The following is a 27,771-nucleotide window of genomic DNA, read 5'->3' as shown; positions in this document are numbered from 1 at the left end:
CTGTCTCACCAGAGTGGTGCATGCTCTAGTTATCTCCCGCTTGGACTATGGCAATGCGCTCCATGTGGAGCTACCTTTGAAGGTGACCTGGAAACTACAACTAATCCAGAATGCAGCAGGTTGTAGTGATGTATGGAAGTGAGAGCTGGGCCATAAAGAAGGCTGATCGCCGAAGAATTGATGCTTTTGAATTATGGTGCTAGAGGAGACTCTTGAGAGTCCCATGGACTGCAAGAAGATCAAACCTATCCATTCTGAAGGAAATCAGCCCTGAGTGCTCACTGGAAGGACAGATCCTGAAGCTGAGGCTCCAATACTTTGGCCATCTCATGAGAAGAGAAGACTCCCTGGGAAAGACCCTGATGTTGGGAAAGATGGAGGGCACAAGGAGAAGGGGACGACAGAGGACAAGATGGTTGGACAGTGTTCTCGAAGCTACCAGCATGAGTTTGACCAAACTGCGGGAACCAGTGGAAGACAGGAGTGCCTGGCGTGCTCTGGTCCATGGGGTCACGAAGAGTCGGACACGACTAAATGACTAAACAAGAACACACATGGCTGGGGTTTGTTTAAACAACCCAGAGACATAGATGGGGCTGATTCTGTGGAAGAAATACCTACAGCTGGTCCCTACTGATGCAGCCGAATCATTTAAAAGTTCTTTCGGAAGGACAGGAGCTGTTCATGAAGACCCATTCCTATACAGCTAAGGAAAAGGCTTTCTGAAAGAACAGCTAGCTATATGAATGCTGCTCTTAAAAGAAAATACAAATTTTAAAAGCCTGCCATCCGGAAGCTCAGTGTCAGGATCTCCCGGGAGTAGAACCAGTAACCATCTGATTCATAGACTAGTACCTAACATGGTGAACTACCGGGGCTCCACAATGAATGGTTTCCTAGGGGCTTAAGTGTCCCTAGGTTCTGGAATGTCTTTGCCTGCCCAGGCCAGCCATTGGCTCCCCTTGACCTGGAAGAACGACAAAAGCTTCCAGGTCAGGTTGGAACTTTACCAAGGCAACAACAGACTTCCCTGTGGCTTCCCTTGGTGCCCAATTACATCCCAGCCATTACATGCAAATTTGCCCCCAGGAAAAGCTGTTTGGTGACCTGTATATATTGAGGGGGCATCTATTTTTGATTGACATCCAATTCCCTTTTCAAATGTGTTGGGGAGGAGGGAATTATTAGGTTGTTCTTTTTTATTATTAATATGTACTGTATTTTGTCTTTTTATATTGTGATTTTATGTTGTGAACCACCCTGAGACCAATGGGTTTAGGGAAGTATACACATTTAAGAAATAATAACAATAATTTTGGGGTATTCCATTGCTGTACATAGGACTAGGCTCATCCCTTGTCTATTGAGAAGCCTCTTCAGAATTTTAAGAGTTCAAGTATTGTGTTCACAATTCATTGATGGGTTTAGGGAGACAGCATGCCTACTGACACCTGGACCCCAAGCCTGCAGGGCTTTAAGGTAGGCACAAGACTTTGAACCGGGCCTGGAAGCAGACTGGGAACCACTGAAACCGCCTCAAAAGAAAAAAGGAATCATATGCTTCCTGCTGTGTTTCTACATGAATTACCTCTCTGGGCATCACCTGGCAGAAAGCAAGCAAGTCCAGAGCTATGACTTGTGCAGAGAGACACGAGGGGCAGCCTCTTCTAAGCACATGCCATGCTGCCATACCTCTGAACTCCAGAATAAGGGAGTGCTCCAATGAAACCCAATGAAGAGGTTCATAGAAGTGCAGGTTAATTCTGCATTCAATGCAGCTGTTCACCAACTCCGGCTGGTACACCAGCTGAAACCCTACCTGCCTGTACACTGTCTCGCCAGAGTGATACGTGCTCTGGTTATCTCCCGCTTGGACTACTGCAATGTGCTCTACATGGGGCTATCTTTGAAGGTGACTCAGAAACTACAACTAATCCAGAATGAGGCAGCTAGACTGGTGACTAGGAGCAACCGCCAAAACCATATAACACCAGTCCTAAAAGGTCTACACTGGTTCCCAGTATGTTTCCGAGCACAATTCAAAGTTCTTGTGCTGATCTTTAAAGCCCTAAACAGCCTCGGTCCTGTATACCTGAAGGAGTGCTCTGTGGAACGCCCACCTGTCAGGTGTCAAGGAAATAAGCAGCTATTTGACTTTTATAAGACATTTGAAGGCAGCCTTGTTCAAGGAGGTTGTTAATGTTTGACAGACTACTGTATTTTAATATTTTGTTGGAAGCCGCCCAGAGTGGCTGGGGAGGCCCAGCCAGATGGGCACGGTATTAATAATAATAATAATAATAATAATAATAATAATAATAATGTTCCCAGCGTCAAACATTTAGGGCCAGGAGCGTTCAGCAACAGATACGGCAAGGGTGTTTGCTGTTGGTAACCATCTCACCTGGATCTCACCCTTCACAACACACTCCATTTGCACAGAGCATAAGGATGCTGAGAATTCCAAATAAACATTGAATCACAGTTCAAGGACCCTGCATTCCCTTACTATAACTATGGTACTGTCTCTCCCCAGATCCCATTCCTCCACCCTGACGACGCCAGTAGGACACCTCATTATATGACAAGAACACAAAGCTGCATGCTCACCAGGCAGTTCATGATTTCCACTCCATTTGGGTTCACAGTCAGTGCCTCATCATACAGTTGCTTAGCTTCCTCCAAGCTGCTGTTCATCTCCGCCAGCCTCCCCCGCATGTACAGCACACTGTGAGATGTGGGGAAGAGACTGGCTGCCTCCTGGATACAGAAGCTTGCTTCTTTGAGGTGCTGCTGCTCCATGAAGAGTTCAGCTACAAAACAAAAACGAAACAAGGCAAAGCGGTGCATTTAAATGGGTGTCCCCTGGCATCCTCCTGGAGAGCTGAAACATTGACAATGCTGGTTAAGGACAAGGCGTTAGCCTCGTGAGAAACGACCCCGCTTATGAGGTGTCGATTTTGAAAATGTGTGCTTCCTGGCATTTGTGTATTTTACGGACTTATGAACCATAGCTTGCTCACCGGCCACACAATCAGTCTCCTGGGTTGGTTCATAAATGAGAAGAAAACTGGATATTTAAGAAGCATGTAATAAACCTGCTGGATTTGCTGCTTCTGGTTTTTTTTTTTTTGCAGCTTTTTTGTGGTTTGGTGCAGCCCTTAGTTTAGCTGCCCCCCCCATTAAGTAAGTATTAAATGGAATCTCTTTTTCTTTTTCTTTTGTTCGCAGGCATGGGTCTTCCCCCAGTCACCTGGGAAATAAAAGTAATTTCTTTAGTGCCTCAAAGAAAACAAAGCACTGTTAAAATGTAGAATTAGCACCGACAACATCCCGCCTGCAGATTTACAGCTTAAACAAACTGATATGTGAGGAAAAAGAAGGGAGTGGGTAATAGAAGATGGTGGAAAAAGAGAGACAGTGCCTAAGAGCATAAGAAAAACAGCTACCAGATAAGGCGAAAGAGCAGGCATCCCCAAACTTTGGGACTACAACTCCCATCATCCCTAGCTAACAGGACCAGTGGTCAGGGATGATGGGAATTATAGTCGCAAAACATCTGGAGGGCTAAGTTTGCCTATGCCTTGCCTACTGTCTCCCATGGTGCTGGCAGAACACAGTCATTGCGTAAACTACAGCAAATAAGAGGGAGAACCCTGTTTCGCTGGAGATGAGCTTAGGTATCTAGGCCTGAAAAGCAAACGCTTTGCCACTGAGCTATAAGCCTTGCTCTAATGGGACTTCTGGGTTAGCGCGATCGGTTAATGGCGGATTCCCTCCGAGCTCCGGAGGGAATCGGCTCTGCTGAAGACGGGTCTTGCCGCGCCGGCGACGCGGGGACCCTTAGAAACCGCAGGCGCGGAAGCCTGCAGACTTGGTGACTCGGCGGGCACCTTAAGCGCCCTCCCCGACCCACGAAGAGCCTTTTTAAAGGCTACGGAGAGGGTACGGAGAGCGGCGTGGTGCTGTGAGTAGACCGCTACTTCAGTGGAGCGAAGCCGCGAGCCATGGCCGGAGAGCGCTGACTTTTTCCCCAAAATTTGGACTGGAAAACAAACAACCCGTGAGTAGAATGGAATTTGGACTTTAAAATTTTTACCTTTGAATTCGGCACGACCGGGGGATGTGCTAAAGGGAAGTCCGCACCCCCCCTACCTACAAACGATCTAAAGCAAGGATTGGAGAACTAAGGTGGAGAGATTACTGTCTTTTTGGTGCTAGATAAAAGATATTTCCATGAATTTGACAGAAGAAGTCTTTGTGCTGGAGAGAAAGGGAGGAATTTTGGAAGTTTTTGTGTAACCCCCCCCCCCGAACCCGGGAGCGTCCTGTGCGTGTGCCGGAGGAAAAAGAATAAGGAGTTTGACAGCTGTCAAAGAAGCTGTCAAACGGGCGGTTAAAGTCAAGAACTTTGCTATTTAATAACTCTCTGAACTAAAGGTGTTACATTTGAATTGAGGTGGTTGGAAACAAAGTAGTAATAAACAACAAAGTAACGGATTGTTGGAAAAGGACTATTAAGCAATTGGAATCCCCCTAGGGGGAACTAGAGACATTACAATGGCTGCAGAGGGAAAATTACTGGCAGAGATAGAAAAAATGTTTTTTTCTCGTGGGAATCTTGCAAGAGCAGAGTACGGCTATGAACAAAGAACTTATGACCTTGAATTCTAAAACAAACAACTCTGCTGAATGCATAAAGGATTCGACTGATAAAAAATCTGCAGCTGAACCAGAAGAGACATCTTTGGAATTGGCGGAGAGGAAAGAAGGAGTGGAGAAAGTACAGGTGGAAAATACCAACCAGAAGCCTATATCGTCAGAAAATAAAGAAGAAGATCTTTGGATTACAAATCTGCGAAAGATGAGAAAGATGAGGAAGGAAGTCCCTGGAGTACTTGGAATACTGGAATTTAAAAGAATAAAGAAACATGATCGGGACTTCCTCTTTGAGTATGGGAGAGCAGCTGACCTTTTGCAGCAATTGCTTTTAAACATTTGGGATGGAAGAAAATTTGATGTGACTGTGACAGAACTCCTTCGAGACCTGAGGACCAACAAAAAGGATTACCAACAAAATCGGCAGAGAGAGACTGACAGAGAATTGAAGGCCTCGGATGTGAGGAATCCGGGCTAGGAACTGTTTTTGTGGACATTTGCTTGGGAAGGGATGGAAACTGGGATAGGGAGGGAGGGGAGAATAGAATTTCAAAATTTTATGATTTTTGTATTTGGCCATTGTGACCTATAATTAATATAATAAAGGGAGAAATTCGTGGAAGGGAAGTTAGGTCGACCTTAGAAAAAGGATTTAATGTTTATAAGAGAATTGGATAAATTAAATGTGGACAAGTAAAAAGAGCTAAGTTTTAAAAATAATAATAATATGTTTAAGATTATAGATAAGAACTTGCTGAACTAATTATCGGAATTGGGATGTATGAAGAGGGGGTGGGGGGAAGTCAGGGAAAGAGGGTAAAGAAAGTAAGGGTATGAAATTGTATATGTGTTGTCTTTGTCTTTTTGTGTGTGTGTGTCTTTATAAAATGTAAAAACCCAATAAAAATTTTATATATATATATAAAAAATAAGCCTTGCTCTAATGGTTGGGTTGAAGAAGCTACAGAACCTATTTTGCGAATGGAATGCAGAGTCAAGGTGAAAGCAAGTTCTCATGCACATTGCTACAGAGCAGGGAAGTGCACAATTATCACAAAGTTTGAAAGAACCAGGCTCTGTAAAATGGGTGGTATGCGTTATTAATACTTGGAACTTTTCACAGGCTCATAGTCCTGACAATTCAGTAAAATGGATCACTGTCAGATCTGGAGGCAGGCAGTTAAGCTCTCATCCCCAACAAGGAAATATCTGTAACATCAACACACTTGTGCACAGACACTACCAAGGCAGATCGGCTGGATTCTGATTGACATGCTCAGAAGCTTATTTTACATTCTGAGATGGTGAAGAGCTTTTGGCTCCTTCTCCCCCTGAACTGTTTCCATTCAATATGGCTATTATGAGAACCTTGTGATTTTAAGTAAACTTGCTTAAGTATCGTATTTTTCGCCCCATAGGACGCACCGGCCCATAGGACGCACCAAGTTTTTTTGGGGGGAAATAAAGAAAAAAAAAATTATTTCCCCCCCAGGCGCTTGTGGAGCCGGCAGCAGGGAGAAGCGCTCTTCTCCCCACCGCCCGCCTGCAGACCAGGTCCGGGGACAGCGGGAAGACGCGCTGTGCCTCCCCGCTGTCCCCGGAGCTTGCGGGGCTGGCGGCCGGGAGAAGCACGCGTCTCCCCGTCATCAGCCTCCAAACCACATCGGGAGACAGCGGGATGGCAGCGTTCCGTCTCCCCGCTGTCCCCCGACCTTGTGGGACTGGCGCTGCGGCTCTCCTGAAGCCTGGAGAGCGAGAGGGGTCGGTGCGCACCGACCCCTCTCGCTCTCCAGGCTTCAGTGAAAGCCTGCATTCGCCCCATAGGACGCACACGCATTTCCCCTTCATTTGGGGGGGGGGAAGTGCATCCTATAGGGCGAAAAATACGGTAAGTGAAGTTGCTTGCTTTCCTTTTCCCTCCTCATCAGTTTAACCTTTGTGCCATGCCTTTTAGATTGTAAGCCTGAGGTGGAGGGACTGTCTTGTTTGTTATCAACCTCATATAAGCCATTCTGGGAGCCTTTTTAGCTGAAGAACAAATTAAAAATGCTTTAGATTAATAAACTTTCCCTGCGCTTTGCTGAAAAAAGTTTTGTTTAGCTGGGTATCGAGAAAACCAGCACACCAGAGACGACAGTTGTAAGTTATTTTAAAAGCATTAACAGAGTCTATTATTCATGGCTATTTTAACTCATGTGCACAGAGTACAGAGGGAGATCCATTTGGAAAAAGGAAAAAATGGACTAATAAAAATGAGGTAGTTCGACTGTTTACTTTGCTCAACAAGAAGTAATTGTCCTGTTACTTTTTCACAATGAGAAATATTGAACGAGAATACTAATGCAACCCACTGACATTATCAATCGATTTTTGTTAATGTAAACACTAATATTTATTATGCCCTACGTGCAAATGTTATTAAGTCTTCACAAAACCTTCAGAAAAAATATGTTTTGTTTTTATTGAACCATCTCACTAAAATTGAAATATTTGACACTGAAAGAAATGCAGTAATTCTTGTTTATGGCTATGGGGAAACACTTTTTTTAAAACAAAAATAATTATGATTATTCCATTGCCTGGCAGATCTACTTTTAGGTAGCAGATAGAATGCTAATGCATGAATTGGACGCCATATTGAACTCAGTGTGGCTGACTTTTGAGCAGACCTGAACAGGACTGTACTGAAGTGTTGCCTTAAACTAGGGGAAAGGTGCAGGCCTTTGACGAATTTCTTCGTGTGTGGGGCGGCAAATTAAGAGCACACCCTTTTTCTCGGGCTATTCTGCACCTATGGCGTTTCTGCAATATGAAATGGAAAAAGAAATTATTTAAATAAACAATGAGATAGATGGCTTTTCCTTCCAAGTTCACCAGTAAGAAGAGCCAGGGCATGGGGACCTAAGGTTGCTTATTTTAATTTGAAGGCTTATACCCCACCTCTTAATCAAATGGTTCCCAAGACAGTTTATAAGCAGTTGGGAAGAACACCAACCCATACCCCATACCCCCAAAGCCACCCCACCCCAAACCCCTTAGTTCTTTGACGGATGGGTGGGAACATGAGTTTACTGACCTCCCACTCTCTAGTCCAAGGGCAACTGGTACTTGAAGTCTACTTTTTCTGGCAGGGATGGGGAAGCAAACTCCTACAGCTGCTCCTTCTCTGGCCAGAGGGCGGGGCTAGGCTGGTCTTCCCTTTGTCATGATGTTCTGAGCAGGCAGGGGTTGAGGTCCCCAGTGGTCCTTGGTCGCCTGGCCAATGGCTAATGGCAGGCACCAGAGCTTGCTTTCAGTTCAGCGGTCTTAAAGGACCCCTGACCATTAGGTCCAGTCATGGCCGACTCTGGGGTTGGGGCGCTCATTAGGCTTTATTGGCCGAGGGAGCCGGCGTACAGCTTCTGGGTCATGTGGCCAGCATGACTAAGCCGCTTCTGGCGAACCAGAGCAGCGCACGGAAACGGCGTTTAGCTTCCTGCTACTTGCACTTTGACGTGCTTTCGAACTGCTAGGTTGGCAGGAGCAGGGATCGAGCAACGGGAGTTCACCCCGTCGCGGGGATTCGAACCGCCGACCTTCTGATCGGCAAGTCCTAGGCTCTGTGGTTTAACCCATAGCACCACCCGCATCCCTTATTCAGCAGTCTTAGGGAACTGGCAAAAGCTAAGAATCACCAGCCAGAGACCAGAGGCTCATAAAAGCCTGAAGCGCCAATAAGAATTACCATTCAGGTGACGTCTCAGCCTAAACAGAAGACGCCTCTGGTTCTTTTTGGTGAATTCACTTATTGGGAGCCCATGGTTTATATAAATGGGCCCAGGATATTTTTGTCAGCACAGGAAAAACTCTAAGGTGAAGTACCTTAGGTCTGGAGCTGAATGTGGCCCTCCAATCCTCTCTCTCTGGCCCTCAAAACTCTCCTCAGGCTGCACTCCTCACTGGCCCTTCTTTGCGCCCCAAGTGTTTTCGTCTAGTTGTAATGTCTTCCTTAACTCTTGATAACGCCTCTTGCTTCTCTGGGTAGAGGATAAATAGAGATGTGGGCTTGAGAAAAACCACCCAAAAGGGCACTGGGAAGTAACATTTGCACTTTCTCTGGTTGCCTTTAGGGCAACTGGCCAGGAATGAAATCCTCATTGCCCCCCTTTTTTTCTTTTGCAAGCAATGCCACTGTTACCTTATTTTCAGCTCTAGCCTTCTGACTCTTTTCAGCCGTGCAATGCGTGAGCCAATCAGCCTCCCAAATGTTATTAAATATTGTCAAAGAACACCAGGAGTCTTCACATGGGGTGCACATCACAACAACCAGTAGCGGAAGAATCTTTTTTTTATTAAAGCCCTAAATCTTGGTGTACTTGCTCATGCTTGCCATGCTCTGAGAGGATATAACCTTACCTCTAGGTACATGAAAACAACAGGCTGTGTGCTTCTTGTGGAATGAAGTAAGAGAGGAAACTCAAAACTATTTTGAGTAAACAACATTACATTTGCTAGTGATGCTAGGAAGTAACAGAAGGCTGATCCATACAGCTATTTGCAATGCAGAAAAGAGACACGTTTTCACTTGGCATCAACCATTTTGGAAGTATGGGAGTCGTCAGCTGCAAGCTGGGCTTTTACTTGTCCTGGCTAGCAACATTCAGGTCCATTGCTGGCTGGGGTAGTTGGTGCTGTGCTTGGTGAACGCACAATGCCTGATTATTTCACATCTAAGGCTTATTAAAATAACAATAATAATCAGGGCTGTATTCAAGTATGTTTGAGTAGACCCACTGAAAAGAACAGATCTTGTTTCCTCCTTCTCTGGAAGGGTTCAAGTCACAAGAAAGGAGATTCCGACTTAGAGCTCAGCAAACACCCACAGGGTGGGATATTTAAGACTCCAAAGGAACCTCAGCCCTTCCCAAGGCCAAAATGAAGCATGGTCACAGCTCTGGACCACAACATTCCTCTTGCCCCTTTTCAGCAGGGGTGGGGAAAACCTCAGGCCCAGGAATCAAAAGTGACCCTCTGTGAATTTGTATCTGTCCCTTGGCCATCCCCCGTCACCAGTCCTGCTTTCTATCCTCGTTGAGTGCTTTAGCCAGACAAGGATCTGTCCTTGAATTGCAATCTTGCTTCTTGCTCACTGCAAATGGTGTGTGTGTATGAGTAGAGACCTGATTTTTGTGTGGATGGAATGTCGCTGTGGCGATCACACAGGGTCCCCCGACGTTTAACGGTCTATTGATCCCTGTGCCACCACTGTGCTCGCTTCCCAGCTGCCACCAAGCCGTTACTCCTGGGTAAAACACTTAGTCCAGACAGTTGTTAAAACTGAACCAAATAAACAAGTTTATTTTATAAGCATTATTTTATAAGCATTTTATAAGCAAGTTTACGGTTTCTCAGATAATATTCCTGTCAGTTTCTTAACTTTAGTTTCTTTACCGGCGTATACCTTCCTAATACAGTGGTGCCCCGCAAGACGAACGCCTCGCAAGACGGAAAACCCGCTAGACGAAAGGGTTTTCCGTTTTGGAGGCGCTTCGCAAAACGAATTTCCCTATGGGCTTGCTTCGCAAGACGAAAATGTCTTGCGAGTTCCTGCGGGTTTTTTTCCTCCCCCCCCTTTTTCTAAGCCGCTAAGCCGCTTATCAGCTGATCCGATAAGCCGATAAGCCGCTAATAGCGCTAATCCGCTAAGCCATCAATGGGCTTGCTTCGCAAGACGAAAAAACCGCTAGATGAAGAGACTCACGGAACGGATTAATTTCGTCTTGCGAGGCACCACTGTACCTTCTGACTGATTATCTATTTTTTTTTTAAAATAATTTTTATTGATTTTACAACATAAACAAAAAACAAATAAACATAACACGACTTCCCCGAACCTCCCCTTCACTGCATCCATATTTTAAAATTTTTAGCAATTCTTCATCCCATTTTTATATTTAATTCTCTTTAAAAAAAAAAAAAATTCTATTTTATAAATTTCAATTTATAGCTGTAATTCTTTGTATCCAATCCCTTGACATCTTAACATTCCGAAATTTTACAACAATTTTTAAGATAGATTTTAAATTTTTTCCAGTCCTCCTCCACTGTCTCTTTCCTCTGGTCACGGATTCTGCCGGTCATCTCTGCCAGTCCCATAAATTCAGTCACCTTGGTCTGCCATTCTTCCAGAGTAGGTAATTCTTTAGTCTTCCAATACTTCGCCAAAAGGATTCTTGCTGCTGTTGTTGCATACATAAAAAAGGTCCTATCTTTCTTTGGTACCAATTGGCCGACCATGCCCAGGAGAAAAGCCTCCGGTTTCTTTACAAATGTCCACTTAAGGATTTTCTTAATTTCGTTATAGATCATTTCCCAGTAGGCCTTAATCTTTGGGCAGGTCCACCAAAGGTGATAAAAAGTTCCTTCACATTCATTACACTTCCAACAATTGTTATTGGGCAAATGATATATCTTTGCAAGCTTGACTGGGGTCATGTACCACCTATAGATCATTTTCATTATGTTCTCTTTCAGGGCACTGCATGCCGTAAATTTAATACCTGTGGTCCATAACTGCTCCCAGTCAGCAAACATAATATCATGACCAATATCCTGTGCCCACTTAATCATAGCTGATTTAACCGTTTCATCCTGTGTATTCCATTTTAGCAGCAGATTATACATTCTAGACAAATTCTTAGTATTGGGTTCTAGCAATTCTGTTTCTAACTTTGACCTCTCCTTCTGAAATCCTAGTTTTCTGTCCTGCTTAAAAGTTTCATTGATCTGGAAATAATGTAACCAATCTCGGACTTTAGGTTTCAATTTCTCGAAACTCTGTAGTTTCAACTTTTCACCATCATATTCTATAATTTCACAATATTTTGGCCAATCTGTATCCATGTTCAGTCTTTTTACCGCCTTGGCTTCCATTGGTGACAACCACCTAGGGGTTTTACTTTCAAACAAATCTTTATATCGATTCCATACATTATACAATGCTTTCCTAACAATATGGTTTTTAAAATTTCTATGTACCTTTACCTTATCGTACCATAAATATGCATGCCAACCAAAGTTATTATCATAACCTTCCAGGTCTAGAATGTCTGTATTCTCAAGAAGTAGCCATGGTTTCAGCCAGCAGAAAGCTGCTGCTTCATAGTAAAGTTTTAAGTCCGGCAGGGCAAAGCCCCCTCTATCCTTTGCATCAGTTAGAATCTTAAATTTTATTCTGGGTTTTTTGCCCTGCCAGACAAATTTAGATATGTCTTTCTGCCACTTCTTGAAACAGTCCATCTTATCTAGGATTTGCAATGTCTGGAACAGAAACAACAATCTCGGCAATACATTCATCTTGATAACAGCAATTCGGCCTAACAAGGAAAGTCTCAATCTTGACCATATATCAAAATCTTTCTTCACTTCAGCCCAACATTTCTCATAATTATCTTTAAATAGGTTCACATTCTTAGATGTTAAATTCACCCCCAGATATTTTACCTTTTTAGTAATTTCCAAACCAGTTTCTCTTTGAAAACTGTCTTTTTCCCCCACCGTAAGATTTTTTTCCAACACCTTTGTCTTATGTTTATTTAATTTAAAACCTGCTACCTGACCAAATATTTCAGTAAGTTCCAAAACTCTTTTTGTACTGGTTTCTGGCTGTTGTAATGTCAAAACTAGATCATCTGCAAATGCTCTTAACTTATAATGTTTAGTTCCGACCTGTATACCTTTAACCAGCTGGTCTCTTCTAATCATATTTAGGAAAACCTCCAGTACCGATATAAACAATAGAGGAGAGATTGGGCATCCCTGTCGTGTCCCTTTCTCTATTGGAATTTCGTCCATAACCATACCATTTACAATTAGTTTGGCCTTTTGCTCAGAGTAAATTGCACTTATACCATTTTCAAAGTTCTTGCCTACCCCCATCCCTTGGAGATTCCTCTTCATAAAGCTCCAACAAATATTGTCAAAGGCTTTCTCTGCATCCACAAAAATCAAAACAGCTTTTCTATTTATGTCAGTTTCCAGAAGTTCTAGAATATCTATAATATTCCTCACATTATCTGACAATTGCCTGCCTGGTAGAAAGCCTGTTTGGTCCCTGTGAATCTCCTCTAACAACACTTTTTTGAATCTTTTTGCTAAAATGTCTGCAAAAATTTTATAATCCACATTCAAAAGTGATATAGGGCGATAATTCTTAACTTGATGTTTCTCAGTTTCTGTCTTCGGTATAAGTGAAATGAATGCTTCCTTCCACGATTCGGGAGCCTTTTTCCCTTCCAAAGTTTGATTGCAGACTTCTTTCAATGGTTGTATTAACCAATCCTTCAGTACTTTATAATATCTCGCGGTTAGTCCGTCTGGTCCTGGTGATTTTCCCAGCTGCATATCCTGAATGGCGCTCTCTATTTCTTGATCTGTAATTTTCTCATTCAAACTCCTTCTATTATTTTCAGAGATTTTTGGTAGGCCGTATTTTCCGATAAATTCTTCTATCTCCTGTTCGTTTTTTGGCCCTTGTTTGTATAATTTCTTGAAGAAACTTTGAAAACAATTGCTTATCTCATTTGGTTTATTAATAAACTTCCCATCTACTTCAAGTGATGTCACTGTATTCAATTTTTGCCTCTTTTTCAGTTGCCAAGACAGTAGCTTCCCACATTTATCTGCGGACTCAAAAGTCTTTTGTCTCATTTGTTTAATTTTCCATTCTATTTCCTGATTCATCAATTCCATATATTGTGTTTGATAGAATTTTATTTCTCTTAATATCTCATGAGATTTAGGCTTAGATCTCAATTTCTTCTCCCCTTCTTTTATCAGGTTCCAAATTTTCTCTTTCTTCTCATTCTGTTTTTTCCTCTTTATTGAATTCTGTTGTATTAGGAAGCCACGCATCACGGCTTTACTTGCATCCCAAATAACTCTTTTTTCGGTGTCTGATCTCATGTTAATCTCGAAGTAGTCTTTAAGTGTTTTTTGGGCCTTTTTACAAATTTCCTCATCTCCAAAGAGGGTGTCATTCATTCTCCATCTAAAGGTTCCAGCTGTTGTCAGTTTCATTTCCATCTTGACAGCATTGTGGTCAGAACAGGTCTTTGGGCAGATTTCTATTTTTTTAACCTTCGATGCCAGATTACTAGAAGTCCATATTTGATCAATTCTAGTCCATGTCATTTTTGCTTCAGAGAAAAAGGTCCCCTCCCTTTCCAGAGGGTTCCTAGTTCTCCAAATGTCAATCAGGTCCATAGTGTCAGTCAGTTCAAAGAAAGTCTTTGGTAGTCTTCCATCATTAGATATTGTTTGTCTTTGGGCCTTGTCCATGTTTGTGGAGACGACTCCATTCATATCACCCATCATTATGATTTTAAAATCCAAAAAGTCCATTAAAGTCTCGTGCAACTTCTTGAAAAATTCAGCCTTCCCCTCGTTTGGTGCATAAACTCCAACAATCAACATCTTTTCTCCATAAATTTGAATTTCCACTGCCAGGTATCTTCCTTGGTCATCCTTAAAAATCAGTTTTGGTTCAAATTTTTCCTTAACATAAATCACAACTCCTCTTTTCTTAACTCTATCTGATGAAATAAATTCTTGTCCTAATCTCTTGTTTATTAAAAGTTTTCTATGTATCCTGGCAATGTGGGTTTCTTGTAGGCAGATTACATCTAGATGTTCTTTCTTTAATAGATGAAATACTTGGCCCCTTTTTCGAGGGTGGTTCAAACCATTACAATTCCAGCTGTAGAGTTGCAGAGACATTTTTGTTATTGGGTAGCTCTTCCACCGACTGCACCAAGTTGTTGTTCCTCCTCGGTCGGTGCTCGGTTCAGTCCAAATGATAGATTTGAAATGTCCGGTACTTCCCCCTCACTAACAGTTCCTTTCTGAAGATCCTCTTGATTTCTTTCCAAAAAGAGTTCTTTATCCTGGTTTGATTTTATTTTAATTTTCTTCCCTTTAAAGTTAAAGGACAGCCCTTGTGGAAATTCCCACCTGAATGGGATATTATTCTGTTTAAGTAGATCAACTAATTCTTTAAATTGAGATCTAACCTCCAAAAAATATTTAGGAATATCCTTGAAAATCTGGATCTGAGAATTTTTAATGACCAAGGCCTTCTGGAAAGGTAGGTTCAGTATTTTGTCTCTTTGTTCCTTTGATCCCAGGGTAATTAAACAATCTCTTGGCTTCTTCCCTTGCTTCCTGCCAATCCGAAAGGCTGAGGTTATCACAAATTCATCTTCTTCTCCATCTAACTCATCATTCCAAAAATCTTGAAATTTATCTGTGAGGAATTCCCCAAGCTTGTCCTCTTCCTCTTCTGGAACCAGTCTTAATTTCAAGTTCTTGCTTTTCCTTTCCAGTTCTAGTAGGGCTAATGCTGTATCATGTTCATGTACTTTTTTTGCAATAGGCGCAAACTTTCCTTTGGTTTCTTCGGCAGTAGACCTAGCACTCTCAGCTATTCTCCTTGTTTCCGTAGACTCTTGAACCAAACGGTTTATAGAATCTGTGTTAGATGAAATTGTTGTTGTGTTCAGGTCTAATCTTGTTGTCAACTCCGTCAGTTTCTTAGAGTTCTCTGTAGACTGTTTAGTAAGTTCTGCAGATTGCTTGGTGAGTACTTCTAGTGACTGATTTATTTTGAGCAGAGCCTGTGTCATTGACTCCATTGATGCTGCTGTTATTTTTTCTTGTGCAGCTGCTGCTCCTGATAAAGAGCCTCTTTTTTGAGCTTGTTTTTGAGCCTGCTTTGTTTTACTTCTTGTTGAAATCTCTTCTGGCGGGTTGCTCATAACTCAAGGTCATTCACACAGGAAAGTTGCAAATGGAAAGTCCCGCTGGATACACCGTAATGCAACTAAAGCCCTCTAGAGGGGGAAATTGTAACCATCCAAAGTCACCCACAACAAAGAAACAGAAAGTCCAGAGGCAAAAGTCCCACTAAGAGTCTTTAATTTGTAGCACTTTACTGTTAAAATTGTAATCCACCAAAGTCCCGTTAATATGTTTCAAATAAGTCTTATTTTATACCCACTGTCCTTTGACAGCTCACTTGACAGTTCCTTTTTCAGGCGATCGCTGCTCCGGCAGCCTGACCAGAAGTGTCGGCAGCAGAGGTTTTTTATTCCTTATCCCTTTCTATTGCAGGTTAAATTAATTCTGTTTCCTCCCCCCCTTCCCCTGCACTACAGGGGGGAGATCCTTTCGATGTCTGGTTAGTAAAAGTTAAAAAGAAAGTTCATTTAAACACAGCTCGGTCTTTTCATTGCTCCGTTAATCATGCAGATCCGGGAGGCTGACTTCCTTAATTTTTACCTTCCCGTTTTCAGCCAAATCTTCTGGATTTTTAAGTCCCGTTTTAATTTTGCGTTCTTACTCACGGGTATTGTTGTTGCCAATCGTTAGTTTCAGAAAGAAATCGGCGCTCTCCGTTAATGGCGACGCGGCTTCACTCCGTAAGCTGGGTAGCGATCCTCAGCACCGCGCTCACCCCGATGCCGCTCCGGAGCCTTTAAAAAGGCTCTTTCGCGATGCCGGGGGGGCGCAAAGGTGCCCACCGAATCTCCTTGCTCACAGGCTTCAGCGCCTGTGATTTTAGGGGTCCCCCGCTTGCCGTAGCGGGTAAGACCCGAACTTACGGAGCAGTCCTGCCTCGGAGCTCGAGGCTAGGACCGCCATCAAACGCTGGCGCCGACCGGAAGTCTCTGACTGATTATCTAAACTGTTTGACTGACTCCTCTTAACAAATTCTCTCACTCTCTCACATCAGGCTAGCCCAACCCACAGACTTATCCTCTCTATCTCTTCCCTAACTCCAAACTGACTTCTCAACCACGCTAACTCTAACTCTAACTCCTCCCCTTGGGTTCCCATTGGTTAGTCATTTTACAATTAGTTAACCCTTTCCTTACGAACCCAGTGTGATGTCACACACCTAGGAGGGCAAACACCATAGTAGCCTACTGTACAAAGCTAAGAGGCACGTGCAGACACTTGGTGCGAGGGGTCAGTGCATCTGGTTGTTCGCCAGAAGGTTGCTGGTTCGAACCCAACCAGGGATGGCTGTGGGCAGGATTCCTGCATTCCAGGAGGGCTTCTAGATGACCCTCAGGGTCCCTTCTGGTTGGTGGTAAAGCATAGTTGCCTTCCAAGCATTTCCAACTCTGCAATTCTACGATTCTATGCATTGCCCCACCAACTTTGGACTTTGGCTCCACCCACCACACCGGCATGTGGTTCTGGAAGGTTGGGCGTGAGGGAATGGGGCCCTGTGGTTGAAAAGGGTTTCCCGTCCCCTGCTTTCCAGAGAGGTGTTTAAACACCTGGAGAACCCTGAGCCTGAAAACCAGTCAGCTTAATTCACGTGCATAAATGCTAGGCGCACACGCGCTGAAGTATCTTGCAGAGTTGGGAGCTAAATGAGGATAGCAGGAGGAATATTGCATAAGGGCATTACCATATTCGTCAATCTGTTAGCAACCAACAATATAATTCCACTTGCAGAAAAGAAAAGAAAAATGAATGGGGGGAGGATGGGAAGAAGGGGGATGGAGAGGGAGCTAAGCAGCCCTTTCCAGCCTTTTACTGTTATGAATTTGTGGGGGCCTATCAAGCCTCTTCAGATGCAAATATTTAAAGACCAAAAAAATCAAAATGAAAGTCAGAAGTGTAACAAGAATGACAAGGCAGCAAGGCTAATTGAAGGCCCAGCCCATGTACTTGCTAGGGGAATGGTAATCCTTAAAGGATGGCATGGAAGGCTTAATTTGCACAAAGTTAATTTTGTGTGTGTAGAAAAGTAGATCTGCAACTTGGCTACTTTGAATTAAGAACAAAACAAGAGACAGAATCTTTCTGACAGAAGGAGAGGGAAAGTGACGGCTGGGTTAGAGAGCTGAGCAGAGAAAGGATGCACGTCTAGCCAACAAGGAAGAAAAATGGTATGACAAAGGGAGATTGTTTTGGCTTGCAATAAACCTGTGCTTCCAAGAAATTTAATTGTATGCTCCTATTAGTCATTCATTCTGCTTACTGCTGAACCAGAAGCACTTCTAATCTATGGAACTAATTTACAGAGCGCTCAGCAGAAATCAGATTGGAAGAACGACAAACTGTTTGAATCAGGCTTGTAAATCTCTGCTGGTCGGATGACCTGGGATGAGTAAATGTCACCTCCAGGCCAACCATACAAGGAGACTGCATACATTATATATATTGGAAGGAGGGTTTGATTTCTTTTTTTTCCACGTGTCAGAAATACCATCAGTAGTTTTGTGCAGAAAAGCAAGATTCATTGCAAAAAATTATTAGCTAGCCATTTATTTATTTTGTGGGGGCTTAATGCTGTTTTGAAGAAGGTGCCATATCCTATTAGGCCCCCACAGTCCTCCCGCATGGTAACACCTTAGATAATGATCTCAATCCTAGAAAATTTTTCCTGTAGGTCTCATGACCTCCTTCTAAGGAGGGGGAGGAAGAGAAGGAGGAGCAGATGATCTCCATAGATCTCCTGGAGAAGCACAACGAGAATTGCAAAATCCCAAGCTTGGCAACATAGAAAGAGCCCTTTCCAAGTGACAAGAACATTCCTGGGTTCAGAAGTAGGTATCCTTAAAGCAGCCTTTCCCAACCTGGTGACCTCCATATATTTGGACTCCAACTCCCATCAGTTGCAGCCAGCTTGGCCAATGGCCAGGGATGGTGGGAGTTGTAGTCCAACAACATCTGGAGGGTACCAAATTGGGGGAATAAAAGGTTTGATGGCTGCTTCACCTCCATTTCCTGAGAACAGTAGCAAACGCTCCATAGATTGCCTGCCCTCTGCGGAAGACATGCAAAGCTATTGCTTGACTTGTATTACTTCTGACAGCCTTTTGTTGCTGGACAAACCATGTCAACTTGCCACTGATGCACAATAAAAAGGAGCACAGCTTAATGCTGGCTCATGTAAAATGCCAACTGCTCTGTACCTCTGGACGCTTTCCAAAGTTGATGTCAAGAATCATTCTCCCCAGCACTGCATAGGCAGAAGCAATTCTGATTTTTGTCTGTTTTTTTAAAAAGTGGATTTCTGCAGAATGAACCACCTGAGACCCAAGGCCTCCAGTCCTTTAGTAGCCACTGCAGGTAGGGGGGAAGGAGGGATAGAGTTGATGTTGCTGAATTTATCCTGTTCCATGGGTACTTGAGTCTTGTGTGGGAAGCAGGTAGAATCTGGCAAAATAAAGGCTCATCAAGGTAGACAAAGCCAAACTACAATAGCCAAGGCCGGATCAAGTAGGCAAAGTCCAGGCAAGGAAGGCAAAGTCAAGTCACACCAAAGCAGGGGACGTCCAGTCAGAAGCTTGCTTACACAGATGACAGACAAAAATAGGATTCTGGATAGCTCCAAGTGAGCTGGCTGAAGCTCTTTCCTTTTAAGGTAGCTATAAGAAGATGTTGTTCCAGTAGAAACGAAAGCCAACAGAGGCCTTATGGAGGCTGGCAAAAATGGCTGGTGGGGTAAGCTCTGCCTCCCTGGAACAGCAGGCCGGGCTGTAGAGCTCCTCGCCTAATGTTGCAGTCCTCAACTTCTGTGAGGTTAGAGAGATGGGAGGTACTGAAGGAGACTCATCCTCTTAGTCAAAGGATGGAGGCAGGGCCATGTCCTCTAAGCAGGAAGTTCTCAAACAGGAGACCTCTGGTTTTCCTTTTCAGGAAACAGCCTGAGACTCATCATCATCAGAGTCCCCCACCAGCCATTGCAAGGTCTCAGAAATTCATGGCTGAGTTTATGCAGAAAATGTACTTTTCTTCTCCCAGCTAGGTTGTGAAAGCAAGATGCTGAACCTTCGGAAATTCAAGGGCCTTCCAACACCCAAGACTGATTGGAAGCACTTCATTCCCTCTAAGATGCTGAACTAGTTTGCTTCTCCTTAGATCCCTACCAAGGAAGCTTCTATGTGTCCCCTTGTAGTTTGCATAGAGATGTTTTTATTGGGTCTTCTCCAAGACACTTCCTCCCTCGACTACAGTGCTTGAATTAGGAGGGGGCAGGGAAGGTAGGTGAGGACTAAATGGAATCCACAGTTCTCACCACTCATTCTTCCCAGTGTTTGCCACATCGTGTCCTTTCATAGCCTTCTAAAAGCAAATAAGCAGACTAAGCATCATTTGCCCCCATCCCTGTAACCCAAGCACTGAACACAGGTGGCTATGGATAGGTAGCCTAATTAAACCAGACAGTGCAAAGTTACAAAACAGACAGCCCTACTCATGAATTAGCAGAGAGACGTGGTGGAGTGGCCAAATTATGGTCCCTCCCCCCGTTGTAATCTAAGATTTTAAGAAAAGCCCTGCCATATCAGACAGAAGAACTATCTAATCTGGGATCCTATGGCCAGAATATCATAGGAACAGCACAAGCAGGGCTTGAGTGCTGTTGTTTCACAGAAGATGGAGGCATTCAGAGTCTTGCTGCCTTTGACCCAGGAGGAAGAATTTAGCCATTATGACTAGAAGTTACAATAGCCATATCCTCCATGAATTTAGCTAGCCCCATTGTTAACCATCTAAGGTGGCATCTGTAATCCCTGTGAACTGAAGAAGAAGAAGAAGAGTTTGGATTTGATATCCCGCTTTATCACTACCGGAAGGAGTCTCAAAGCGGCCAACATTCTCCTTTCCCTTCCTCCCCCACAACAAACACTCTGTGAGGTGAGTGGGGCTGAGAGACTTCAGAGATGTGTGACTAGCCCAAGGTCACTCAGCAGCTGCAGGTGGAGGAGCGGGGAATCGAACCCGGTTCACCAGATTATGAGTCCACTGATCTTAACCACTACACCACGCTGGCTCCCACCCGCAGCTCTAGCAGAAAGGAGGCTTATGTGATGCAGAAAACCGTCTGCTGTGTTTGTGCTCAGAGTTGGGTTACTGGCACCACGTTGGGCTCCTTGGTCATGGCAAAGCCATTTCATAGGGGAGGGAGCTGTAACTGTAAGCAAAGGTGATTGACTGGTTGTAGAGCAGCATGTCTGTCTGGAAGTGGGAAGGAGGCCCAGCAGCGACTGACCCACACGCTGACTGGTATTCCCTAGAGAAGCAGCAGAGCCTGCCAGTGTAGTTGTGGGCAACCTGGAGACAAACATTCCAGCCCCTGACCTTGTAAAGTTCGCCGGCTGTCGATACAACCCCACCTTTGCTCCTAATCTGAAATCTAGGTTCACACTAATAATAAAATAAATAAATACATTTAAAATGCTCCTACTGTACACACAACATGGGAGAACAGATGGTTTTCATCAGCTCGCTGTGTTATGACTACCCTCCATTCCAACTGCAGTGCACACTGATGGTGTATTCATGCCAATATTTCTTTAAGGGCAAATATCTAATTTTCTCCCAGGGGATCGGAAATGGTTTGCTCAGTTTTGCTGGAGAATTCGAAGGGAGAATGCAGAGAGACGGGGTATTTCAGTCCTCCCTTTGCCTCGGTGCTGTGAAAGACGGCGAAATGGTCTACCTGGCGAGGTCTGCAAGGCTCCACATGGAGGGCATTCGGCCAACCCAGGGATCAAATTACTGGAGCAAAGTCTTCTGCGAGTGGCCATATTTGGTAAAGCATGGGCTTAGCTCAGAGAGAACCAGCAGTGGAAGCGGACTGGGGCATTGCAGTCAAGTGAAAAGGCTTAAAATAATACAGTATTACAAGCAGAAGGAATAGGGGTCAGCTTAGGAAACAAGGCTTGTGGGCTGGGAAAAGAAAGTTTTGATATGCAAAGAGTTGCAGCAGCTCTCAGCCATTAGCCAACGAAAGTCTGGGAGAAAAAGATTGCCAAATATTTCACACTCTCCAAAGGTCCCTGTTTACTAGGAATGACCCTTGTTTTCTGGTACGTATTCCTGTAAATTGTCCCCATTTAGCCCTTTTGCATTGAGACTATTTACAACCTAATGCCTGTGGGGAGGGACTGTGCGGTTTTTAAAATTTTTGTACAGTCCCTAAAAAGCAGAGGTGCTTTATAATAACTAATAACAGAAAGGGGTGAACACCGGAATAGAAAGCATTCGTAGAGTTGGAATGGAATGAACCAGAATTGGAAAAGGTCTTAAGCTTAATCCATTCAGTGCAGGAAGTTCAAAGGTAAGATTACTTTCAAGAGATGGCAGCTTAGTCCCTGTTTGAAGATGTGAGGGAGAGCCCACTGTCCCACGGCTAGGCAATTGGTTCCATCCTTGAATTGCTCTTACTGTTAAGAAGCCTTTTAAATGGGGTATGGGGGGTATTCTTTTTGCATGTTACTATGTTATGTAGGGGATGCGGGTGGCACTGTGGGTTAAACCACAGAGCCCATGGCTTGCTGATCAGAAGGTCGGTGGTTCGAATTCCCGTGACAGGGTGAGCTCCCGTTGCTCGATCCCTGCTCCTGCCAACCTAGCAGTTCAAAAGCATGTAAACGGCGTTTCCATGCGCTGCTCTGGTTTGCCAGAAGTGGCTTAGTCATGCTGGCCACATGACCCGGAAGCTGTATGACAGCTCCCTCGGCCAATAAAGCGAGATGAGCGCCGCAACCCCAGAGTCGGCCACGACTGGACCCAATGGTCAGGGGTCCCTTTACCTTTACCTTTATGTTATGTACATTTGTGTTTTTATATTGTAAACTGCCCTGTGATCCTCAGACGAAGGGTGGTATAGAAATAAATAATAATAATAATAATAATAATAATAATAATAATAATAATAATAAATAAATAAATAAATAAATAATAAATAAATAAATAAATAAATAAATAAATAAATAAAAACAACCATTTTTTTGCCATAAAGGATTGTCACCAGCTAAAAACAAACCTGATACATTGCACCAGAGGTTTTTTCCAGCAGGAACTCACCGAAACTCAGTTCCAGCACCTCTCAGGTGGCCACCATTGCAATTGTAAGAGAACAAGGGAGGTGTTCATAGTGAGTTCCGGCACCTCTTTATCTAGAAAAGCAGCACTGTATGGAACCGTCTTAAAAAGAATAAGCAGACTTACCAGCCTGCAACCAAATCTGTTCCAGAGTCGTCCACAGCTGCATAGGCCCTTGCTTCAAGGCTGTGCTGTGCATGGTGACTTCAGACATGGCCTGCTCCAGCCGCGAGGCTGCAATGGAAGACGCTCGCTGGGAGCCTGAAAACAAACAAACAAATACACTCACAAAACATTGATCTAGTTATCCAATCAAAATATTGTTCTTTAGCTAATGGAGGTGGGGAGTGATCTCCTTTCTCCATTCCTGATGTAAACCAAGGGTGAAAATATGTATATTAGGCAGCTTTCCAGAAGAGTCCAGAGCTGTGTTTGTCTTAAAGCAGGCATGGCCAAACTTGGCCCGCCAGATGTTTTCTTCCATCATCCCTAGCTAACAGGACCAGTGGTCAGGGATAATGGGAGTCGTAGTCCCAAAACACCTGGAGGGCCAGGTTTGGCCATACCTGTCTTAAATAAATTAAATCTGTGAACCAGAAGTTGGATTCTGCCATTTGTATATATGATTTAAACTTCTGTACATTTGCACAACACTTGGCATATTTTCTCCACTTCGTTCAGCTATTTTTTCATATTTTATTTTGGCTTTGCTTGTTGTGAGGGAAAACATGGCACTATGCTTCCGAGCAGCCACAAATGTTATACAGCAGCTGAACAAGCTTTCGAGATTTCAAGCATGCAGATTTCAAGAACAGCTTCACAACTCTGAGAACTGGAAACTAACTAGCTCAGCAGATTAGCAGGCTGAATTCCTGGCATTTCCAGTAAAATGCCAGTTAATTTCCAGAGAAATGGGTAAGGGAGCATGGCTGGGAAAGAAAACAAGGCCGAGACCCAGGACGGTTACCAACCGGCAGAGGAGACAGTAGTAAGCTAGGACGAAAAATGGTCACTCAGTACAAAGCTTATATATTTTTCAGAAGCTAGGTTGTGTGCCCGGTGCCAAAATGCTATATTCTGATGCAACTTCAGCATACAAAGTAAATGGTATAAAATGATATAGAGAACTAGACCCTGTATTTGTTTGTGTTTTTATGAAAAAAAATTGTTATAATTGGACAGAACTTTAGATCTCACTGAAGGGCTACCGCTCAAACAGATAACATTATGTCCTGCAGGCAGCCAAGAAAAGCTAACTCCACACAGAGATCAGAAAATAGATTTTATTTAAACATGTTTCCCACCATATTCACAGGCAACACTGTGGTGTCCTTTAGATGCTCCTACATGGCTGGGGTTTGTTTAAACAACCCAGACACATAGATGGGGCTGATTCTGTGGAAGAAATACCTACAGCTGGTCCCTACTGATGCAGCTGAATCATTTAAAAGTTCTTTTGGAAGGACCGGAGCTGTTCACGGAGACACATTCCCATGCAGCTAAGGGAAAGGCTTTCTGAAAGAACAGCTAGCTATATGAATGCTGCTCTTAAAAGAAAATACAAATTTAAAAAGCCTGCCATCCGGAAGCTCAGTGTCAGGATCTCCCGGGAGTAGAACCAGTAACCATCTGATTCATAGACTTGTACCTAACATGGTGAACTACCAGGGCTCCACAGTGAATGGTTTCCTAGGGGCTTAAGTGTCCCTAGGTTCTGGAATGTCTCTGCCTGCCCAGGCCAGCCATTGGCTCCCCCTGACCTGGAAGAACAATAAAAGCTTCCAGGTCAGGTTGGAACTTTACCAAGGCAACAACAGACTTCCCTGTGCCTTCCCTTGGTGCCCAATTACATCCCAGCCATTACATGCAAATTTGCCCCCAGGAAAAGCTGTTTGGTGACCTGTATATATTAAGTGGGCATCTATTTTTGATTTTGACATCCAATGCCCTTTTCAAATGTGTTGGGGAGGAGGGGATTATTAGGTTGTTCTTGTTTTTATTTTTAATATGTATTTTGTCTTTTTATATTGTGATTTTATGTTGTGAACCACCCTGAGATCCATGGGTATAGGGATGTGTACACATTTAATAAATAATAACAATAATTTCTGGATATTCCATTGCTGTACGTGGGACTAGGCTTACCCCTTGGTTGTTGGGAAGCCTCTTCAGGATTTTAAGAGTTAAAGTATTGTGTTCATTGATGGGTTTAGGGAGAGAGCATGTCTACTGACACCGGGATCCCAAGCCTGCAGGGCTTTAAGGTAGGCACAAGCCTCGGTTGTGTATACCTGAAGGAGTGTCTCCACCCTCATCATTTAGCCCCAGATACTGAGGTCCAGCTCCAAGCGCCTTCTGGCAGTTCCCTCACTGTGAGAAGCGAAACTACAGGGAACCAGGCAGAGGGAGTTCTTGCTAGTGGCGCCTGATCTGTGGAACGCCCACCTGTCAGGTGTCAAGGAAATAAGCAACTATTTGACTTATATATGACATCTGAAGGCAGCCCTGTTCAAGGAAGTTTTTAATGGTTGATGTTTTATTGCGTTTTTAGTATTTTGTTGGGGGCCGCCCAGAGTGGCTGGGGCAACCCATCAGATACGTAGCATATAAATATAAATATAATAGTTGTTGTTGTTGTTGTTGTTGTTGTTGTTGTTGTTGTTGTTGTTGTTGTTGTTATCACCCACCCCTAACAGAATCAGACTGGAAATTCGCCATGATGAGCATTGAAACTTATGCAGAGATGCAACAGGCAACCTCCTCTGTGGGCGGTTGCTTTGCTTGTTCACAGAAATCTTTGATTACCGTATTTTTTGCTCTATAAGACTCACTTTTTCCCTCCTAAAAAGTAAGGGGAAATGTATGTGCATCTTGTGGAGCGAATGCAGGCTGCGCAGCTATCCCAGAAGCCAGAACAGCAAGAGGGATCGCTGCTTTCACTGCACAGCGATCCCTCTTGCTGTTCTGGCTTCTGGGATTCAGAATATTTTTTTCCTTGTTTTCCTCCTCCGAAAACGAGGTGCATCTTATGGTTTGGTGCGTGTTACAGAGCAAAAAATACGGTATTTAGTGAATGTATCCCTCACGTCACACTCATGGGAATAAACAGCCTACTGCCAGGAAGCCACTTCACAAATCCTGGATAGGAAGTCTACCTTCATGCGAATGTCTGCGCTGGGTTCGGGCTGCCAGACATTTTCTGCTTTGTTTCTCTTACCAGAGTCGGTGTCGTGGGCATCAGGGAGAGTGAGATACATGCTGTTGTGTTTCTTGATTGGCGGCGCCTCGGCCAGGCTGCTTTCCTTCTCCAGATCGCTGCAAGGGAATGACAATGGCCACAAGGTGACGGATGGTTCTTTATGGGAAGCGCAGGAGGAACAGGCCTACCAAGTAAGCATCATATCTCATCCAATTGCCACCAGCTCTGAAAGCTGAAAACATCTGTGCCTATGTGATAGCGGCTGTCAGAATGCACCGTGTTGGGGGGGAAATTTCTGTCGAAGAGATGGGAATTGGTTGTGTCACACAAGCAACGCCCCTGCGAGGCATTCTGACAGAGCAAACTAGCAAGGCGATGTGGAGACACTGCTGCTGGTGATGGACGCAGCTCTGAGCAATTTGGCACATTTCAGTCAAGCATAGTTTAGCCCCTCCGAAAATGCGGCTTGCCTCTCCTTTTCCTCATTGCGTAAGAGTGGAGATCTCTGTTTACCTGGCTCTAAATAATAATAATAATAATAATAATAATAATAATAATAATAATAATATCTGGGGCACGGCTTGACTAACATAATTAACCTATTTTCGAAGGAGTTGTTTTAGGCAGCACGTTGATAGGTTTAGAGAGAAATGAGCCACATTTATCTATTTCCAGAACAGTAATTTTCATGACGGCGTGCATCCATGTTTTTTTCCTTCGATGTTGCAGCTATCTTTTATATCTTGTTAATAACTTTTTCGTTTTTTCTGTGGCTTACATATTCTCATTTCGAGGACTGTTGTTGTTATCACCCTCTTATTTCTGTAACACTATTCATAGGATAAAGAATTACCTTTTTAAAAAAAATAAAAAGAGACATATTTATTTATTTATTCCCCTCTTTTCTATGATATTTCTGTTCGAAACAGCTTGCTGAAATAGATAAATGGGTTTTTGAGGCTGCCCATCATGGCGAGAGACTGCCTCGCCTGAAATTTCCATCTTCTCCATGAAGAAAAAGAAGAAGAGGAAGGAAAGGACATTAATTTAAATGGGGAGGGGGAGAGGAACATACTGCCATCAAAGAGATGTCAAAATTGTTTCCCCCCTTTTTTTTTTAAAAAAAGAAGGAAATCACCAAGAATTTGAAATCATCAACTAAAACAGTAACACACACACAAACACAAATACATTTCAGGCTGCAATCCTAACCCCCACTTACCTGTTGGCTTTTGGAAAGAGGCAGGATGGTTCCATCGGCATGTCAGAGCCCTGGCACCTCCTTCACAAAGCCTTCTGGAAGCTTCTGCTCAGCTTAGGGAAGGAGGCGCGATGCTCATGTGCACGACGTCAGAACGTCACACACATGACATCGACCTCCCCCCGTGCCCCTCACAAGCTAGTGGCTCTGGCTCTAACTGTTCCCCTGTAAAAATATTTCACTGCACACCGGCCACCCCTGGGTGGGCTCAAACCACCAACCTTCTGGTTAACAGCCAGATGCATTATGCTTCTAAAGAGACAACAGAAAGGGAATCATATCTGCTTCCTACTGGAGAATATTCCAGAGCGCAGGAGCCTCCAAAAGAAAAGGCCTTGATTTGTATGGAGGTCAACTGAACCTAAGCTTCTGTGAGGAACTTAAATGTTGGTCAGAGGTTCAGAAGGGTTTTAAAGTTCAAAACCAGCATCTTGAACTAGGCCTGGACATTTATTTGCCACATTTATAAAACACTTTTCCTCCAAGGAGCTCAAATGGTGTACGTGGTTCTCCCCCTCCCTATTTTGGACTTGGACTTGATATCCCGCCTTTCACTACCCTTTAAGGAGTCTCAAAGCGGCTAACAATCTCCTTTTCCCTTCCTCCCCCACAACAAACACTCTGTGAGGTGAGTGGGGCTGGGAGACTTCAGAGAAGTGGGACTGGCCCAAGGTCACCCAGCAGCTGCATGCGGAGGAGCGGAGACGCGAACCCGGTTCACCAGATTACGAGTCCACCGCTCTTAACCCCTACACCACACTGG

General features: G+C 43.8%; 1 protein-coding gene and 1 long non-coding RNA gene across 2 annotated transcripts in view; one reads left to right on the top strand and one right to left on the bottom strand.

Annotated features, from left to right (window-relative positions):
- The window catches only part of TTC7A (tetratricopeptide repeat domain 7A), a 191,656-nt gene that overhangs the window by 44,807 nt on the left and 119,078 nt on the right, over nt 1-27,771 (bottom strand). The window contains exons 17-19 of the mRNA XM_081854624.1: nt 25,766-25,863; nt 22,675-22,809; nt 2,611-2,813 (exon numbers count right to left, since the gene is read on the bottom strand). Of these exons, the coding sequence (XP_081710750.1) occupies nt 2,611-2,813; nt 22,675-22,809; nt 25,766-25,863 (436 nt within the window). The remainder of the gene's footprint in view (nt 1-2,610; nt 2,814-22,674; nt 22,810-25,765; nt 25,864-27,771) is intronic.
- On the top strand, nt 23,688-27,118 carry LOC309338084. Its single transcript, XR_014154683.1, has 3 exons — nt 23,688-24,461; nt 25,769-25,938; nt 26,677-27,118. It is a non-coding gene; the product is annotated as an uncharacterized lncRNA (long non-coding RNA).

The sequence above is a fragment of the Podarcis erhardii genome (assembly GCF_964252035.2).
Source record: "Podarcis erhardii genome assembly, chromosome: 3".
NCBI lineage: Eukaryota > Metazoa > Chordata > Lepidosauria > Squamata > Lacertidae > Podarcis > Podarcis erhardii.
The sequence above is the reverse complement of the archived record's forward strand: the minus strand, read 5'-3'. Positions and strand labels throughout refer to the sequence as shown.